Below are 19651 nucleotides of genomic sequence, written 5' to 3'. Positions count from 1 at the left end.
CAACCACTGCCCGCTGGGCAGTAACTGGGCAATTTGTAGGGCACGACTGGGTCTGGGAAGTCAGCAGGAAGCTCCTCCCCTCGGCCTAGGAGAGGGCGGCCCAGACGCTGCGCTGGACTCCGGCGGGAGCGGCGCTCCGCCTGCTCTCTGGCCCCGCCCCTCCTCTGGCTCGGCCCCGCCCCTCCTCGCGGTCTTTGCGTGTTCCTTCCGGGTCGCGCTGGGCCGGCCTCGCCGCAGGCGCGCCGCAGCGCGGGACTCTGGGGGCCGCCCCTGCGCCGGCGTCTCCCGGTGCCGCCTGGGTCGGTGGTGAACCCCACGGCGTGCACCTCTCCCGGACCCTGCAGGGTACGGCCCTTCCTTTACTTTTTCCTCCTGCGGGTCTCCGTCTTCCTCCTTCAGCGCTGGGGCGGGGCCGGGCCAGGGCGGAGCGCCGCGTTTGGGGGAGCCTGGGCGCGGGGCAGAGGTTCCCCACCGGTCGCCCCTCCCCCCGAAGCCCGCGCCGCGCTTTCGGAGCTTGCAGGGCACCTGCGAGCGGCTTACGTGCCTTGGGTGCTGCTTCTCTGCCCCACTCTGCGCGGCGTGAAGCGTTGTCCCGGCGTCCACCCTGCCCAGGGTTGTTTACATCGCGCTGTCAGCCGGCAGTGCTGACCCTGCAGTCCCGCGTCGGCCACCTGCCCGCCTGTGTACTTGTTGCTCTTGTGCGTGTTGCCTTGGTTTCCCCTGGCATCGTTGGTGTTTAACTGACCAGGCCCGTGTCTTCAGGACTGCAACAGGATACCGGCAGCAACCTTGCTTCTATGTTTAAGGGTGCCCTTAGAGTGTAGTGTTGATGGTGACCATCCCCTTGGCCTCCTTGTCAACCTGCTTACAGTGGGAGTGGTTTTGGATTGCCTTGATGGTTCCCAAATGTTTATTGCCACATAGCCTCGGGATGCAGCCACTAATTGAAATATATGAATAAATAGGAAGTCAAAGTGATACAAACCTGTGGTCAGGCAGTGGCGTTGACCAGATACCGTGTTTGGCGTTTTGCCCTAGAGGATTCAACACCATGTGTGGTGATCTTGTTTGTTCCTATTCGTTTCAGGACACAAGCTGCCTTTACTGCTTCCTGGCGTGCAGTCCTTGGTTTCAGGCACATTTTATCCTTAAAAAGCTTTCTTGATGCCTCTGTAGTTCTGTACTATATATTATACCTGTTGGTTAAGTAAAGGGAGATTTACTTAATACATCAACTATCCAACAGTTCTTTATTCGATACTCAGTTACTGGGGGAAAGAGCACACTTGTCTTCCTAGTGGTAACGTGCATCACTCTGTGGTTAGGCACTCTCTAATTGCTCATTGAATTGGATCCTTCTTTTCATATCTCTTTTGAGTATCAACTTTTTAGACTGTCTCAAATTTTGGCTTTTCTGAATCCTGCAATATCCTGCGCTTCTCTTCTGTTACTTGAAAATCAGAGAGGTCATCTCTATGTAAAATGGTTAATTTCTTCCTTATAATGCTGTGATCGAGCAATGCAAATATAGTACTGTGTATGTGGCATTTTAAAATATTGTTAACTACTGCCTCGTCATCATGATTTTTCTGTGATCAACATTCTGTCTTAACTTTGTGTAGCTAACTTTGATGTCCTCTCAGACTTTTTGCCACATGGACTGTAATATATATCCACCTGTTTTCTTTTAGTGCTTTTAATGATCTTAGTCTTTATCCAAAAGTCTTTAACCTACCTCAAGTGTATTTTAGTGTGAGAAATGAAGTAAGGTGCTTCGCCCCACCCAAAATTATTAGCCACTGACCCCATCATCATTTGTTGGATTCTGTTTTTCCCTACCGATAACAAATACTCTATTTATCCAAGGTCCTGATTCTTGTGTATTGTAAGGACATTTTCTGAACGGCTCGTCAGTGATCTCTGGCTTCTTGTGCTGATACCATGCTGCTTTTCTTACTCTAGCTTTATAATGTGTTGAATGTCTATTGATTCAAACAGTGTCTGGTGTGTCGTAGACCACTAAACCCCACTTAATGGGGTTAAATTGATTTCCTTACCCCTTCTATTTTTCTGTTTATTTTAAAAGATTTTATTTATTTATTTATTTATTTATTTAGAGAGAATGTGAGCAGTGGGGAGGGGCAGAGGGAGGAGGAGGGGAAGGTTCATGCAGACTCTGCATTGAGCACAGAACTGAACCTGCAGAGCAGGGCCTCTGTCTCCAAACCCTGAGATCATGACCTGCGCCAAAATCAAGAGTAGAATGCTTAACCGACGAAGCCACCCAGGTGTCCTTACCACTCGCCTCCTCCCGCCCCTTTAAAGTTTCTTGTCTATTCTTGAAATTATTATTTTTTCTAGCTAACCTATTTCATGGTGCGTTGATTCATTAACCATTGCTAAATAAATCCCTTCTCTTGGTACCTCAGAACCTGCCATGTAGAGTTGCTCCTCCGAGTTGTCTGTAGAAAAGCAGCTTTTCAAAATCTGCACGCCCTTTAACTTTGGATTGTGTTATTAGTAAGTGTAGTGTGTTTTTCCTCAGCTTTGACTCAGGACTTTCTGTACCTTGTTTCAGTAGCTCTGAGGGATAAGTGCCCATAGAAGTGACACCCAGGACAGCCCCTTGTCCATTTCTACTTTACCATTGCAGCTGGATGTCTTAAATGTAATGAATTTTCAAGTGCTGCCATAACAGATGCTTAGAAACTTTATTAGATTATAAAATAAATATATGCATTCTTCAAAAAAAATGTCAGGTAATACAGAAGTAGCCAAAGGAGAAAATGAAAGTGTTGTGTGCCCACCTGGTCTATAATAACCCCATTTCCCAGGGATCATCATTAATCATTTGTTCTTCCAGACACTATAAATACATGTGTATCAGTGTACATCAGTGTATATTTGCTTCATAAATGGCAGTGTACTGTATAGAATTTTCTATAACTTCCAGTTAGTAATAATTGATGAACATCTTTCTGTGACAGCGCATGTAATACTATCTTTTGAAAGTCTTTCTGGTATTTCAGTGAAAAATAACCTAAAATTTATTTAACTGATTCCCTGTTGATATTTAAGCTGTTTCAGATTTATTTCTATTGCAGAATAGAAATTTAAGCTATTTCAAATTTATTTCTGTTACAGAATAGAAATTTATTTCTGTTATTCATTTTGTTTGTGTATATTAGCAATTTGTTTATTTCCTTGGTGTAAATGCTTAGACAAGCAATTGCTTGGTCAAAGGCTACCTACATTTTAAATTATGATAGATTGTGCCATATTGCTCTTGAAAAGGTGTTGGAAGAGTCAATTTTATACACGTAGAATGCTGCTGCTGCCATATCATTGCCATGGATTGCCACAGATCTGGAGATTTTACCCTACTAGCAAGGCAACAGTTTCATGTATACTGGCAAAAGACATGAGACTCCAGGGCCAGAGACAAGGCACAGCAACAACAGTAGCCAGAGTATCATCATTTTCTTGTGCTGCTTCCTTGAACCCCACTTTCTGCTGGGTGATGTGGTAAGGATGAGATGACTCAAGCACACACAGTAGATTACATTACAGGACAGGAACCCTGAGTTTAGGGAACCCGAATCTTCCATAATGGGCTGCAAATAAACTCACCTAAACTTTGTCCTAGGGAGAGGCATTATATTTATTATGCTGGATAATAAACAAACCTGTCCTCCCCTCCAAAGGGAAAGCTCACTTTATCTATCATGGATGTTTGCTAAATATAGACCTCCTTGAAAAGATAGTCTGGAACAAAGGCTATCAGTGCCCCACTTATAAGACATGCAGAAACATGAGAGACCTGTGAAGAATTGTATCAAGGTGATACTGTCATGTTTTACATTTTAGTAATTTTATGGATGAAAAATGCTGTTTTTTTTTTTTTTACTGTTTTAATTTTGCATCTTCTTTTTTTATTGATGGAGTTAAATATCTGTAAATTAAGGTCATTTGCATCTTTTGTAACTTACATGTTCATCATCTACTTAGATTTCTGCTGAAGTGTTTCTCTTTGTCTTAATGGTTTGTAATAGCTCTTTACATGTAGTGGCTACTAGTGACTTGGCACACCATTTGATAGTATATTTTTTTCTTAGTCCATTCCTTTAATGCTTTTTCTGGGAACTTTGCTTTACAGAAATTTTTATAACACTTATGTTGTCAGTTCTATTATTCTCTGCCTTTATGAATGCTAAGTTTCTACCCCAAGATTATTAAAATACTTCGTACAAATTCCCCTAACTGGATATTTTGTATCATTAATTTAGATGAAGAATGGTTGCTATGATAATATTCCAAATTTATTTTTCTAAATATCTGAACATTTTTCTAAAACATTTTTTAAATTTTTAAAATAATTTTTAATTTTTAAATTAACATATAATGTATTATCAGCCCCAGGGGTACAGGTCTATGAATTGCCAGGTTTACACACTTCACAGCACTCACCATAGCACATACCTTCCCCAATGTCCATAACTCAACCACCTTCTTCCTAACCCCCTCCTCCCAGCAACCCTCAGTTTGTTTTGTGAGATTGTTTGTCTCCCTCCCAATCCCATCTTGTTTCATTTATTCCTTTCCTATACCCAAGCCCCCCACATTGCCTCTCAACTTCCTCATATTAGGGAGATCATATGATAGTTGTCTTTCTCTGACTGACTTATTTCGCTCAGTGTAATACCCTCTAGTTCCATCCATGTCGTCACAAATGGCAAGATTCCATTTCTTTTGATGACTGTATAGTATTCCATTGTATATATAGACCACATCTTCTTTATCCATTCATCTGTTGATGGACATCTAGGTTCTTTCCATAGTTTGGCTATTGTGGACATTGCTGCCATAAACATTCATGTGCACGTGCCCCTTTGGATCACTACATTTGTATCTTTAGGGTAAATACCTAGTAGTGTGATTGCTGGGTCCTAGGGTAGCTCTATTTTCAACTTTTTGAGGAACCTCCATGCTGTTTTCCAGAGTGGTTGCACCAGCTTGCATTCCTACCAACAGTGTAGGAGGGTTCCCCTTTCTCTGCATCCTCGCCAGCATCTGTCATTTCCTGACTGGTTAATTTTAGGCATTCTGACTGGTGTGAGGTGGTATCTCTCTAAAACATTTTTTTTTTTTTTGATAAGCCATCCTTTCCCTGTTGTTTTTCCTGAAACATTTATTATACTGTATTATTTTTCTCCCTCAAAATTGACAAATCAGTAAGCAAAATAGATTGGTTTCCTACTGTGACTATGAATTTGGTTGAATTCATCCTGTGTGTAATTGTTTGCATTTTCATCTTACAAAATATAAAATATCCTTTTTGCCTTGTTTAATGATTTTTACCTTGGAGTCTATACTGTCTGATATTACTATTGCCATCCCTGTCAGTTTTCTGTGTGCCAGATCCTTATTGCTCATATATTTAGTTTTAACACATCATTTTGCTTTACTTGCCTCTTTTAAACATCAAACATCATATAGCTGGACTTTTATTTCTCTCCCTAGTCTTCCCTCCTCCTAATTTTAAAGTTCGTTTATTTTCTTGCATTTTTAAACTTTTTAAAGAAAGATCATTATAGGGGGTGCCTAGGTGGCTCAGTCTGTTAAGCATCCGACTTTTGATCTCAGGATTTCAGCTCAGGTCCTGATCTCAGGGTCATGAGATCAAGCCTCACATTGGGCTCTGTGCCCTCCCTCTGGAAAAAAAAAAAAAAAAAGATAATTATAGATTCACATGCAATTATAAAAGATAATACAGAGAAGTCCTATGTATACTTCATCTAGTTACCAACTGTGGTAACATTTTGCATAATTATAGTACAGTATCATACCCAGGAAATTGACATTGGTACAATCTATAGACCTTATCCAGATTTCATGACTTTTACATGCACTTGTGTGTGTTTGCATTTAATTCTCTGTAATTTTATGTAGATCTTGTGACTACCACCATAGTCAAAATACAGAACATTTTCATTACAAAGATCCCTTGTCCAAAAGACTTTATCTTTTAATAGGAAAATTTAACCTATTCATATTTACCTTTTTTTTTTTCTTTCCTTTTCAAGTTCAGAAATTCTAAAATCATCTGTAACTGTTCCCTTATACCTCCATTCAGTAATGAAGGTATAAGGGATGTGACTCCTTGCTTTCCCTACATTCTTAGTTTTATTGATTTGATTTCTTTTTTACATTACTTGTGTTTTTGCCCCTAACCATCCTTTTCATCTTCACCAATACTGTGTAAAGATTTAAATTTGACTTCAGATCACTAGTTACTTGAATATTACATCTTTCCCTTTTACAAATATTTACTTTCCTTTCTTTGGTTTTTGACTGGAATACGGTCTTGAATATTTTTTAAGAAGAGTTACAGGAAGTATGTTTGCATGTCCAGAAATATTTTTCATTGTATTGTTTGTTTTTCTATGTAAATAAGAGTTTGAGTCAGTTTTTTTCTTTAGAATTCCTGAAATAGTACATTAACTTTTAGCATTTCCTTAAATTTCCTTCAGCTTCAGTCTTTCACATTGATTTTATATAGGCATTAGGTTTCTTGCATCTGTCTTCTAAGTTACTTACACTTTTTTTCGTTTAAATTTTGAATTTGGCTATTGTATTTTTAATTTCAAAGACCTTAAAAATTTTTTAAATTAGTTTCTCCATGTTATATGAATCCTATGCTCTATTAATTCACACTAAAGATAACAATTATAATTTTAAAACTATCCTCCTATTATTCACTCACTTTTATTGGAGACCATTTGCTCTAATGGCCCAACCTGTTTCCTTATTTTTAAGATAGGTAATTCTGTTTCTACATACAAATGCAGATCTGTGTTGGCTGATTTGTTCCTGGTTGGGTTTCTGTGTGAAGTCATGAAGGTCACTTCATGTTCTCTCATCTAGACAGGTAGTTCCCTAAAGCCAGGTGAGTGGAAGGGCCTCTGTGACGGGGCTTTGTCCTAGACACAAAAATGGGCAGGACATGTCAACTAAGAGGTATCTTTCAGAGTGTGCTGGTCAAGAACAGACTAATAAAGTAGGACCCCCATGATATAAGCCAATATGAAGATATTAAATCTTCAACTTGACTTTGTTTTGGTCCAAAACAAAGACTGAAATCAAAAGCATACAGAACGGTTCTATCACCCAAGGAATTCCTTAGTGTGTGCCCATTGTAGTCATGGAGGCAACCTGTCTTTTCCTCTAACTCTCTCACAATCACTGATCTGTTTGCCTTCCCTATAGTTTTGCCTTTTCCAGAATATCCTATAAATGAAGTTCTACAATATGTAGCTTTTGGTACAGCTTCTTTCACTTACAAAATCATTTTAAGGTTCATCTGTGCTATTTGCTGAATCAGTGGTTCATTCTGTTTTATTACTGAGTAATATTTCATTGTATGGATATATGGTTGTTTATCCTTTCACTTTTGAAGGACATCTTTCGTGTTTCCAGATTGGAGTGATAATGAATAAATACATAAATATTTGTGTACAGATTTTTGTTTGAAAATAGGTTTTCAGTGCTCTTGGATAAATAATGTAGGAATGGAATTGCTAAATGGTTTGGTAAGGGTATGTTGAGCTTTATAATAAACTGGCAAAGTTTTCCAAAGTGACTATACCATTTTGCATTCCCACCAGAAGTGTTTGTGGCATCCAGTTTGGTATCATCTTAAAATTTCACTAATGTGCAATTAACTGTTCTCAGGTTTAAGGTATTAAATACTATCTGTTCTAGAATTTTTGAAATTATATTTGACATTGCTCTTAAGTAAAATGTTTGCTAGGATTCACAAAAATATGCCATAAAAGGGAAAAAATGATGAATTGGACTTAATAAAAAATTGAAACGTTTTCTCTTTAAAAGATATTATCAAATAGATGAGAAACCAGGCACAGACTGGGAGAAAATATTTGCAAAATATATATCTGATAAAAAACTTATATCTAGAATGTACAAAGAACTCTTACAACTCAATAATATGAAAACAAAAAAACCTGATTCTGAAAAATGGGCAAAATAGACATTTCACTAAAGAAGATACAAATGGCAAATAAAGATGTGAAAAAATGCTCCACGTCATTACTAGCCAATTGAGAAATGCAAATTTAAAACAAGATATTTACCACCCACCTCCTGGAAAGGCTGAAGACTGACAGCATTGGCTATTGATGAGGATGTGGAACAACTAGAAGTCTCATATATTGCTGGTAGAAATGTACGATGTTGGCAGCCATTTTAAAAACACTTTGGCACTAGAAACAACCCAAATTTTTATCAACAGGTGAGTGGATATGTCCACATAATGGTTATGATTCATCAGTAAAAAGGGACAAACTACTGATGTACATAACAGGGATAAATCTACCGATAGGCTGTGCAGAATAACCTAGACACAAAAGAATACACACATATAATTTCACTTACATGTAACTCAAGAATAAAGGACAATCTGATTTATAGCAATGGGAAGCAAGTTATTTTTTATCTGGTGCAGGAAGTGGTTTGGTGATTGGGAGGGAGCAGCAATGAACCTTTTGGGTTGATGGAAACATTCTATATTTAGATTCTGGAATTGGTTACATTGGTATATGTCTTAGGAAACCCATTATACTGCACACTTAAAATGGAGTACATTTTTTTGGAATGTAAATTACACACTAAAGTTAATTTAACAGTATTATACTATTTTAGTTAATTTCTCTTTTAGCATGAATGGTTAGCAGTGACATACCTATGATCTTGTAGTTGGATTTTTGTTAGGAAGGCTAAGTGTAATATATTTCTGTAAGTAAAAGCTCTCTATTTTACTGTATAAAAATGTATAGTTAGTATTTGAATAAAGTAAATTCAATATACTTTATGGTTTTAGTGGCTAGAGATATTTTTTTTCTCTCTTCAGTGAGTCCATTAGAATTGCCCTTAGCCAGCTATCCCTAATATTTTAGTGTTTAGTTAAATATATATTATATATCTGCCAAAGGTTTGGAGTTATTCTGAATTCACAGTTCTTCCCATTCCAATGATGTATTCTTACTCATCATTAACAAGGGAAGAAAAGGTGAAATACAGAGAATATGGCATGGTGGCATCTTATCCAAGTTACTTTATATATCATATGTGTGTTATTAGAAACATGTCCTTCCTGTCACTTTGTGAGATAGCACTTTTGTCAGGAAGAGGGTTTTGAGGTCCGTTGTATTAAATCACCAAACATCTGTCCCTACAGCTCTGCTTTTTTTTTTTTTTTAAAGATTTTATTTATTTATTTGACAGAGAGAGATCACAAGCAGGCAGAGAGGCAGGCAGAGAGAGAGGAGGAAGCAGGCTCCCTGCTGAGCAGAGAGCCCGATTCGGGGCTCGATCCCAGGACCCTGAGATCATGACCTGAGCCGAAGGCAGTGGCTTAACCCACTGAGCCACCCAGGCACCCCACAGCTCTGCTTTTTAAAACAAAAAGAAAACATTGGCTCCTTGATTCCTTTCTTTCTCTACTAAAGTATGGTCATGAAATATTTCATAAGGTGAGATATGCTTGTTAAAGAAAGTTTAGCAAAGAAAGAGGGAGAGAACTAACCATTATCAATATCTAGGTTAAACTGAGTCTAAATCTTCTCCCTTGTGTTCTGACAAGTTTGTTCCTCATTTGACTTCTTAGGCACTTTTTTTTTTTTTTTTAAGATTTTTATTTATTTATTTGACAGACAGAGATCACAAGTAGGCAGAGAGGCAGGCAGAGAGAGAGGAAGAAGCAGGCTCCCTGCTGAGCAGAGAGCCTGATTCGGGGGCTCGATTCCAGGACCCTGAGATCATGACCTGAGCAGAAGGCAGAGGCTTTAACCCATTGAACCACCCAGGCGCCCCTTCTTAGGCACTTCTTACGTGGTCCTCACCATTTGTTCATTAACTCAGCCAATGTTCTGAAATGCCTACTGTTGCCATCCTTTTTGTATTTATAAGTCCTGCTTTGATTCTTGGAAGAGAAAGAAGTACTGTTTGTCTTTCTTGGTTTTCAGGATTTTCCCTCAGCCTTTTAGGTTTTTTGTTTCCAAGTGATTCCCCTCCCTTCTTTTGCTCTATTTACCTGGATTTTCAAAAACTTTTGAAGTTGGCTAGGAAGCTCTATTTTCCCTGTCCATACACTTGGCTCAGTTAAGAACTTGAATGTTTATTCTATATTGGGGCCTTGCTGAATAAAAACTGTAATCATAATAAAAATGTTTCAATTGGAGGAGAATTTACTTAGAGGAAGAGAGAGGCGTGTAATGTAGTAATATTCCATCCTCAGTAATCCAGTAGTCTCCTTACTGACACCCGTACATTATTTTAATATAGTACATTGAAATGTAAATAATTATGGTGAAGAAAAAAGGGCTGCTTTGCTAGCACTTGGCCTTTGCTCCTCCCTAGCTCATCTAATACCAGAATAGCATCAACCTGGCTCTTTTATTATGGCGTTCCTTGACTTGTCTCTGCCCTCTTGTTCCTAGGTTATCACTTTTTCTAAGAACTTCTTTTCTACTTATAGTTTTTCCAGTTCTTCTTAATCATTCTGTGGTCTTAACACAGATTTGGAGTGTTAAAAAAAATTCATTGTATTTGAGAAAATAGTTTCCTTTTACCTCTCCAATCATCTCTTTCATGAATCTTTCTTTAATTTCAATCAGAGTTTCTTTGTAGCCAAGGTCAAGTCTCTTTTATGTGTTCAGGGGCTGCTTTTGTACTAACAGAGGTTACTACTTTTTCACATTCTCTTTGAAAAGTAAAATTTCAATATGTATACTATTCCTTATTGGATGGCTTCAAAGAAGGTCATACATTTGATTCTTACCTATTGTGATTCGGTTTTTATTATCCATTTTCCCCCTCTTTTGCTCTGTATCAAGATACAGAACTTTTTTTGCTTCATTTTTCGGTCCTCGTGTTCTTATCTTGAAGAGTCTCTGGTTTCATTTCTGTGTTTATTTTAATTCTGTCCTGCCATCTTCTCTGCCCGCCTTCAAAAAGCAGAACAAATGCTTATTTCGCTTATCTTGGGACGTGCAAAGCGCTGAGTCCTGTAGTTATCAGTAAGTCACATTCTCTGAATTTGAGGAATTCATAGTGTGTTGGGGTAGAAGGAAATCTCTCACCATGTAAGAAATGGCACGCAAAAATGTAAGAGCAGAGAAAAAGTGAGTGATAGACCACGTCTGTACTTGACCTTAACGGATGAGTAAGAGGCTGCCAAGGCTCTTCTTCAAGGGAAGAACAGGTCATTCCAGAGCAGCCCAGCCTCAGTGGAAGACTTGGAGATGCTGAGGTGTGCAAGGTGTGCGGTGGGGGGCGGGGCAGATGTACTACAGCAAAGATGGGGAGTGTGGAAATGGAAGGGAGAGGGAGATGTGCCAAGGTAGGTGGAACATTCTTGGGTATCATTTCATCAAAAGACAGCCTTCTCTTAATGGTACTTGTATATATTTGAGAATGAAGAAGGCCCAGGGAGGAGAAGTTATCAGACAGTTGTCAGACAGGCAGAATATAGAAGAGCCCGTGGTGGCCTAGAAGCATGGGGGGGGGGGGGTCAGGCCAGGAAAGGGGGCTGGGAATGAGTGGCAGCTGCTGCACTGAATTCAAATATAATTTCCCTCTTCTTGATTGATATTTTCCTCCATTCACAGATGTCTGGATTTCTAGACTTGTCCAGAAGAGTCCTTTCTCAAAATAGTGTTGATCAGTTTCAGCAGGATTCATAAGTGATAACATTACTGAGTTTGGCCTTTTTATCTTGATTTCCTACCACATTATGCACTCTGTTACATTTATAAATGTGTGAGGTCGCCGAGCTGCCCAGACCCTTGTCTTTCCCCATCACTTCATTGGCTTATCTCTGTGGGCCCTTCTGCAACAGGACTGTGTGGTGACTTCAGTATCTGGCCGAGCCTTTTTGCCTGTCCTTTTTTCTTTCCTTCTATCTTTTCAGTTTAAGTTGAGAATCCTCTTGGAGTTTTAAGCTTGTCTCTAGGTTTTTTCATCCCACCATGAGCCTGGCCTGGCCATGGTCCTGGTTCATGTTCATTCTGATTGCCTCCTTTTGTTTATTTTAAGAGAAGTCCTTTTCCTTCCTCCTCTTTCCTGTACTGGAGCAGGAGCAGGAGCCGTCTTCTCTGCAGTTCCTGCCATCCTGCTTCTCTCCGCCTCATCGACTCCCCATCTCACTTCAAATCTCAGTAGAAAACATATGTTCTCCCTTGTCTATACCTCTTAATTTCTCTTTTCCACTCTTACTGCTTTCTCTGTATTATTTAACTTTGTTAAGCATTTTATAATATGAAAGATGTAGTTGAAAATAAAGTTGTATTATAATAAAATCATGTCGTGTAAAGCAAGTTGTTTCCCAAGGAGTATGGGAGTCTCAGGATACAAGTTAAAATGGTTGTTGTTCTGTATTCCTTGATTGTGCTGGTATAAAAGTTCCGTGTGTTGTGGAGAATTTCTCCCCTCATAGCCATAGTTGATAAGTAATTGGATTAAATAACTAATAAAATAAGGATGATCCTATTTGTAATTGTGACTTTTGTTAAATGGAAAATAATATTCTTATATGTTATGAGAGTTTTAAAAATTAAAGTAGCATTTTGAGTAAATTGGAAAAGAAATGTCTCTAAAGGTACATTTTATAATCACCCTTTTGGATCCCTTGAGTGTACCAGACTAATATTTATTTATTTGCGCCAGGTGGGAAAAGTCATTTTGTCTTTGAATCCCATTCTCCTCATAAAATAGAGTTATTGTGTCTTTTGCATTTGGTTCATTGCCTGTTGGGATATTCATTGGTTATCACAAATTGCCTCCATGCCTTGGCAAAAGTCCAGACAGTACATGGACAATTTGGACTTCAGCATTGGCCGTTGCTGCCCACATGAGTCCTGAGACTATGGCTCTATTACCTTTTTCAGCTTCATTTCCCAGGGAAGAGTAGAGTGAGCTATCCTTTCTTCTCCATATGTTCTACCCCATCAAAAACATTTTAATAGCATCATCTTAGTTGATTGGAAAGGAGCGTAGAATCAACGAAAGGGGTTAACAATGGGTTTGCACACTTCCTTTTTTATTTCTATGCTTTGTTTACATTTTCAAAAACAGGTTTTAATTTTATTACATTTTTCTGAATGGTATGGCTGAAAAAAATATATTTGCTTTTTCAGTGTACTGTGTACTGCTTTTCCTTCTTTCAAAAATTTGTCATTTTTAGCTTTATCTTACAAAAAATGATTATTGTTATTCATAGTTGGAAAAATAAAGCATCCATTTACATTTCTCTTCTACTCTGCAGAAGTTTGATTATATAGTACATATATTTACAGTTTATAACTCACTTTTATATATGTTGCTTCAGTGCAAAATTTTACTTAACTTTAACCCAGCTTAAAGATGATATTGCTTATATTGCATTCTTGCTGCTTTTGTATTATCCTATAATTTATAATCGTAAAAGCTAGCTGGGAAGCAGAAAGTTTGGGGCTTGGTGTGTCAAATAGAATTCGACTTTTCACAATTTGTCTCAATCTTTATGCCAAGAATGATCATGAAAGTTCACATGAATGATGATTTCTTATTTTACAGATATTTCTATAAAACAGATGTTTTATAACATTTCTACTTTCTGATAAATTCAGTTTTGTAAAGAAAGTGAAAGAAGCCTATTTGAAGCAGTTTATATAGACTGTGGAGTGAGAAGTGATGTCCAAAGATCGTATAGCCAGGGGCGTCTGTGTGGCCGCAGTTCGTTAAGCTTCCAGCTTTCAGCTTCCCTTCTGGTCGGTTCTGGTCATGATCTCAGGGTCCTGGGATTGAGGCTCATTTCTGGTTCTGTGCTTGGCTTGGAATTGGCTTGGAACTTTCTCCCTCTCTTTCTGCCCCAACCCCATGTGCTCCCTCCCTTTCCTCTCTGTCTCTTGCAAATAAATAAGTAAATCTTAAGAAAAAGATTATATAGCCAAACTCATCTGTCCACTTTAGCAGAGAGAATTCTGTTTTTTTTTTTTTTTTGAAGGTTTCCAGGAATAAAACATGCAGTCTTCTAATTGTCTGTTGGTTGAGTTGGATACTTATAAATTGTTATTTCCTAAATTTCATTTTTGTAGTTTATTTTATTCTTTTAAGAAAGAGAAAAAGCAAGTAAATTCTTTGAGCAATTACCCTTGTTAATATCCCTGGGGACGTATTTTGAAATAAAGTGTATATGGTAAAAGAGCTGTCTCATGTTAAATTTTGGCATTAAAGATTTGAGATTTGTGCAGTTGTAATTTTTTTGTGATAGATTTATACTTGTGGTAGGTGAAATATTTGAATAAAGAAGTGATATACTAGATAATTATTTTTTCCCACATTTATAACATGACCTATACTTTAGCCCTTGGTGTTATATTTCCTGAGGTGAATCTGATTTCTTGATTCCTGGTACATCAGCACTAGGAATGTGCACTGCAGAAACACCTTATTTATTTTAATACATGTTTTGTTACTCTTCTCTAAAAAATGTCTTGTTCAGATTGTTCTGTTATTTCTTTTTTTTTAATCATTTTTTTTAATTTATTTTCAGCATAACAGTATTCATTGTTTCTGTACCACACCCAGTGCTCCATGCAATCCGTGCCCTCTCTAATAGACTATGGACTCTGAAAAACAATCTGAGGGGTTTGAAGTGGCAGGGGGTGGGAGGTTGGGGGAACCAGGTGGTGGGTATTAGAGAGGGCACAGATTGCATGGAGCACTGGGTGTGGTACAAAAACAGTGAATACTGTTCTGTTATTTCTTGTTCTTGGGGTACGAATTTCTCCATTTAGTGAGCCTGCCTACTGACTGTCCTTCATCATGGTTCATCTTCCCTTGGAGTCTGTAAGTTTTTACTGTGATGTATCTTTAGTAAGGGTTTAGTCTGTCCTGTGTCATGCATACTGGAAGTATCCCTGTAAAGAGGTTTCACATCTGTCCCTGACAGTTTCTAAAGTTTTACCAGTTCAGGGCTACTTTATCTTTTCAAATTTTTTTGCTTGGGGAAGGGGTAGAGATTCTAACTCATGAATGTAGTGTGAATTTCAGCGCATGCTGTATGCATGGTGTACACCTAACAGGATTCTGATTTTCCTCTGTGGACTTTTCCCCATTACCCAAATTGAGGTCATGTCTCCTTAGGCTTCCTGGTCAGTGAGTTTTCATATTTCTGGTTTTAACAGATAGGATGATCTTTCCTGTTTTTTGGCTTTATGAAGACCTTTCCACATACCTGTGGCTTGAAATAACCTCTCTGTACGGTGTTAGTCCACTTATAACCATTAAGGCTTGTACCTGGTTCCAGAAGTTATAGTAGCTTCAGCTCTTGCTCTCTTTCCTTTGTTTCTTACAACTGTGGATTATCCTCACTTGTTTCAAGCTCAATTCTCTACTGTTTTACTGGTTGTATTTTGTCAAGCCTTTCACTGTGTTTGGATCTGGCTGGGATTAAGAGGCACAAGAATGCTATTATGTAATCTTAAATTATTTTAAATTTATAGTGTTTTTTGTTTGTTTATCACCTTTCTGTCAACATGTCAAATATTTTGTGCCTACCGTGTACTGAGTACTTTGAGAAATGAAGATCTTTGGCTAGATCCTGCCTTTAAGAAATAGTCTGATTAAAAAATGGGCAGAGAGGGCGTCTGGGTGGCTCAGTGAGTTAAGCCTCTGCCTTCGGCTCAGGTCATGATCTCGGGGTTCTGGGATTGAGCCCCACATCGGGCTCTCTGCTCAATGGGGAGCCTGCTTCCTTCTCTCTCTCTGCCTTCCTCTCTGCCTGCTTGTGATCTCTCTCTCTGTCAAATAAATAGGTAAAATAAAATAAAAACCTTAAAAAAAAGATTTAAAAAAAATGGGCAGAGGACCTGAACAGACATTTTTCTGAAGAAGACATACAGATGGCCACTAGACACATGAAAAGATGCTCAACATCACTAATCATCAGGGAAATGCAAATCAAAACCACAATGAGATATCACCTGACACCTGTCAGAGTGGCTAAAATCAAAAAGACAAGAAATAACAAGTGTTGGTGAGGATGTGGAGAAAAAGAAACCCTTGTGCACTGGTGGTGGGAATCTAATTGGTGCAGCCACTTTGGAAAACAGCATGGAGGTTCTTCAAAAGATTAAAAATAGAAACACCATATAATCCAATAATTCCACCACTGGGTATTTAGCCAAAGAAAACAAAAACAGTAACACAAAATGTTATGCTCCGCTATGTTCTTTGCATCATTATTTACACTAGCCAGATATGGAAGCAACTTAAATGTCCATTGATAGATGGATGGATAGAGAAGATGTAAACACACACACACACACATACACACACACACACACGGGAATATTATATGGCCATAAAAAAGAATATTATGTGGCCATAAAAAGGATTATATTGCCATTGTGGGGAAAACATGGATGGACCTAGAGGCCATTATGTTAGTTGAAATTAGTCAGAGAGGGGTGCCTGGGTGGCTCAGTGGGTTAAAGCCTCTGCCCTTCGCTCATGTCTTGATCCCAGGGTCCTGAGATCGAGCCCTGCATCGGGCTCTCTTCTCAGCAGGGAGCCTGTCTCCCTCTCTCCCTCTCTGTCTCTGTGCCTGCCTCTGTCTACTTGTGATCTCTGTTAAATAAATAAATAAAATCTTTTAAAAAAATTAGAGAAAGACAAATACCTCATGATTTCACTTCTATATGGAATTTAAAAAACAAAACGAATAAATAAAAAGAATCAGACCTATAAATACAGAGAACACTGATAGTTGCTAGAGGAAAGGAGGGTGAGGAACAGGCAACATGGGTGAGGAGTGAGAGACACAGGCCTCTAGTTATGGAATGAATAAGTTGTGGGAATAAAAGGTACAGCACAGGGAATGTAGTCAATGATACTCTAATAGCATATGGTGACAGATGGTAACTACACTTGTGGTGAGCATAGCATAACATGTAGAGATGTTAGATCACTATGTTGTACACCTGAACCTAATGTAACATTGTGTGTCAACTACACTCAGAAATGTTTTAAAAAGAAAAATAAAACAATAAGATAAAAAATATGCTTTGGTCCCCGTAATATAGGTCTGCCACATACGTGGACCCATAAGCTATAGGTTTATGTTGTGTATATAGAATGGGGTCATTATTACATTTTTATTAGAATCTGTCACAAAATTTTAAAATTATTTAGAATTGTCCACAAAATTCCAAAATATATGACCTGTTCAGTTTGAAAGTTCTACTTAATAAGTAGCTATTTATCAATGTTTGTCTATTATCTAAAAGATGATCTGTAATCTTTTGGGGATATTTTACTTCTTAAGTTGGAAATAAAAAGATCTTCTAAAACTGTTGTCTTATAGGTAAAAGAATGTGACATTTCAACATTTGAACCTGAAATCAGCATGCAGTTTTCAGGCCACATGGATGAATGCCAACTTTTGCATTTCCTGTGTGTATCCTGTGACCATTCTCTCTGGGGTGAGTGATTTCTAAGAGTATCTGGCAGCAAACCAGATGCCAGCCAGCCATGGACTGCCCTAACAAATACTGCTAAGAGTTATAAATTAAACACTGTCTGGTGATCTGTGATGTGTAAGGCAGTTAATTTAGTTGGTCTGGATTAACTGTCAGCTCCAGAAAACTGTATTCCCATAATGTGAAATCTGTACCTATCAAGTTTGGAGGTGAGTAATAATTAACAATAGGGAATCATTTGTTAAAATGTGAAATTATAAAATGCCTTCTTTTGGATTTAAAGCAGTGTTTCAGTGGCTAGCCATATATTTTAAATGATTTTCATTTTAAAAGTTCAAGGACTTTAGTATTTTTTGAAAGTTAGTCATAATTTTGTATAAAATAGAGTTTTTTGGATCATATACTTTCCATTACCTTATAATATCAGTTTTGCTTCCCATATAGCATAAAGTTATATGCATTATCAATATCTAGGTTTCTTAAAAATTCATTCATATATTATACCAGAGATTTACATTTACAGTGAATTGTGGTTTTTCCAGTTTCATTCTGGGAAATTACATTGAGAGAAAAGACTGATTATTATCTTATCCATGCATTTTTCTGTATATTTGAATTATTTTTACTTTACCAAGCCATCCATTTTTTTTTTAGAACATCGTTCAAAGAGTTCATGCGTCTTGCTGAGGACACCTGACCTTTTGAAGCCTCATAATTCACACCTAGATGTCACCAGTCTTTCCCATGTTAACAGTTCTGACTATGTTTTATTATATATGCCTTCGGCGCCGAGCCAGGACAGCTGCAAGAGGAGAAATGATGAACAGCCATAGAACTATAGAATCAAACAGCCGGACTTCCCCTCTCAACGCAGAGGTGGTCCAGTATGCCAAAGAAGTAGTCGATTTCAGTTCCCATTATGGAAGTGAGAACAGTATGTCCTATACCATGTGGAATTTGGCAGGTGTACCAAATGTATTTCCAAGTTCTGGTGACTTCACTCAGACAGCTGTATTTCGAACTTACGGAACATGGTGGGATCAGTGTCCTAGTGCTTCCTTGCCATTCAAGAGGACACCGCCTAATTTTCAAAGCCAGGACTACGTGGAACTTGCTTTTGAACAACAGGTGTATCCAACAGCCGTTCATGTTCTGGAAACCTATCATCCTGGAGCAGTCATCAGAATTCTGGCTTGTTCTGCAAATCCCTATTCCCCAATTCCACCAGCTGAAGTAAGGTAAGACTCATTTTTTAATGACCAAGTTACATGGCTGAAAGGTTTTGTTTGTTTTAATAATGGAGGTCTTTTCTTACTCTTTTAGGTAATTTGAACAAATTGGATTTTCAAAATTTTCTTTAGTTTTCTGATAGGGAAAAGAAAGATCATGCATTTAAAGCTGTACTCATTCTTTATACCTTTAACACTTCATGCTGTAATATTCATAGATCATGAGATTTGTGTGTCATAAGTTACTATAAACAAAAAACGTGATTTCAGCTAATTGGGATGGGGGCCAGTCTGAGAAGTTAGTAGGAAATATGACCTGTAACATATTTTCAAACAAGCGTCATGTTACTGCTTTTACACACAGTAACTCCAAAGTAGATCTATATAGAGTGATACTTTGGGAGGGGTACTTAGGGAATTAGTTTTAATCTTAGGAGAATGTCTTTGTAGCAAGCATATTCATTTAAAAACAAATGTTGCTTTGATTCATACATTCTTTCTAAAAGCCTATTTATTTACATCAATTTGTGCAGCAATGCCCCTCTCTCTTTTTGTAGTTCAGCATCCTCTTTTTAAAAAAATACAATTCCCGATCCAGTGATTTATTCACATGGTTCAGTAATTTAAAAAGCACGTAATGCAGTCTTGCATGTACTCTGTTCTCCCTGTGCCTAAGGCCCAGCCGTATTCAAAGAAACCACTTTTATCCACTCATTTATTTCTTTTCAGAGTTTCCTTATGAAGATATAAGCAAATACAAATATATTTTTGTTTTCTTTATACACAAACAGTAAGCAGACTCTTCACAGCATCCTCTACCCCTTTTCACCTAGTGGCATATACTGTACCTTTTCATATAAGTGTGAAGAGAGGTTCCTCATTCTT

The 19651-nt window shown here is 38.0% G+C and overlaps 1 protein-coding gene across 1 annotated transcript in view; it reads left to right on the top strand.

The window, feature by feature from the left end:
* The first annotated feature begins 202 nt into the window (after positions 1-202).
* Positions 203-19651, top strand: part of FBXL4 (F-box and leucine rich repeat protein 4) — a 77035-nt gene continuing 57586 nt past the window's right edge. The window contains exons 1-3 of the mRNA XM_032858174.1: positions 203-345; positions 17423-17540; positions 18192-18775. Coding sequence (XP_032714065.1) covers positions 18264-18775 — 512 coding nt within the window. The 5' untranslated portion in view covers positions 203-345; positions 17423-17540; positions 18192-18263. The remainder of the gene's footprint in view (positions 346-17422; positions 17541-18191; positions 18776-19651) is intronic.

This window comes from Lontra canadensis, unplaced genomic scaffold (genome assembly GCF_010015895.1).
Source record: "Lontra canadensis isolate GAN:19392208 unplaced genomic scaffold, GSC_riverotter_1.0 scaffold14, whole genome shotgun sequence".
Lineage (NCBI taxonomy): Eukaryota > Metazoa > Chordata > Mammalia > Carnivora > Mustelidae > Lontra > Lontra canadensis.
This window is presented reverse-complemented; position numbering and strand designations above follow the sequence as displayed.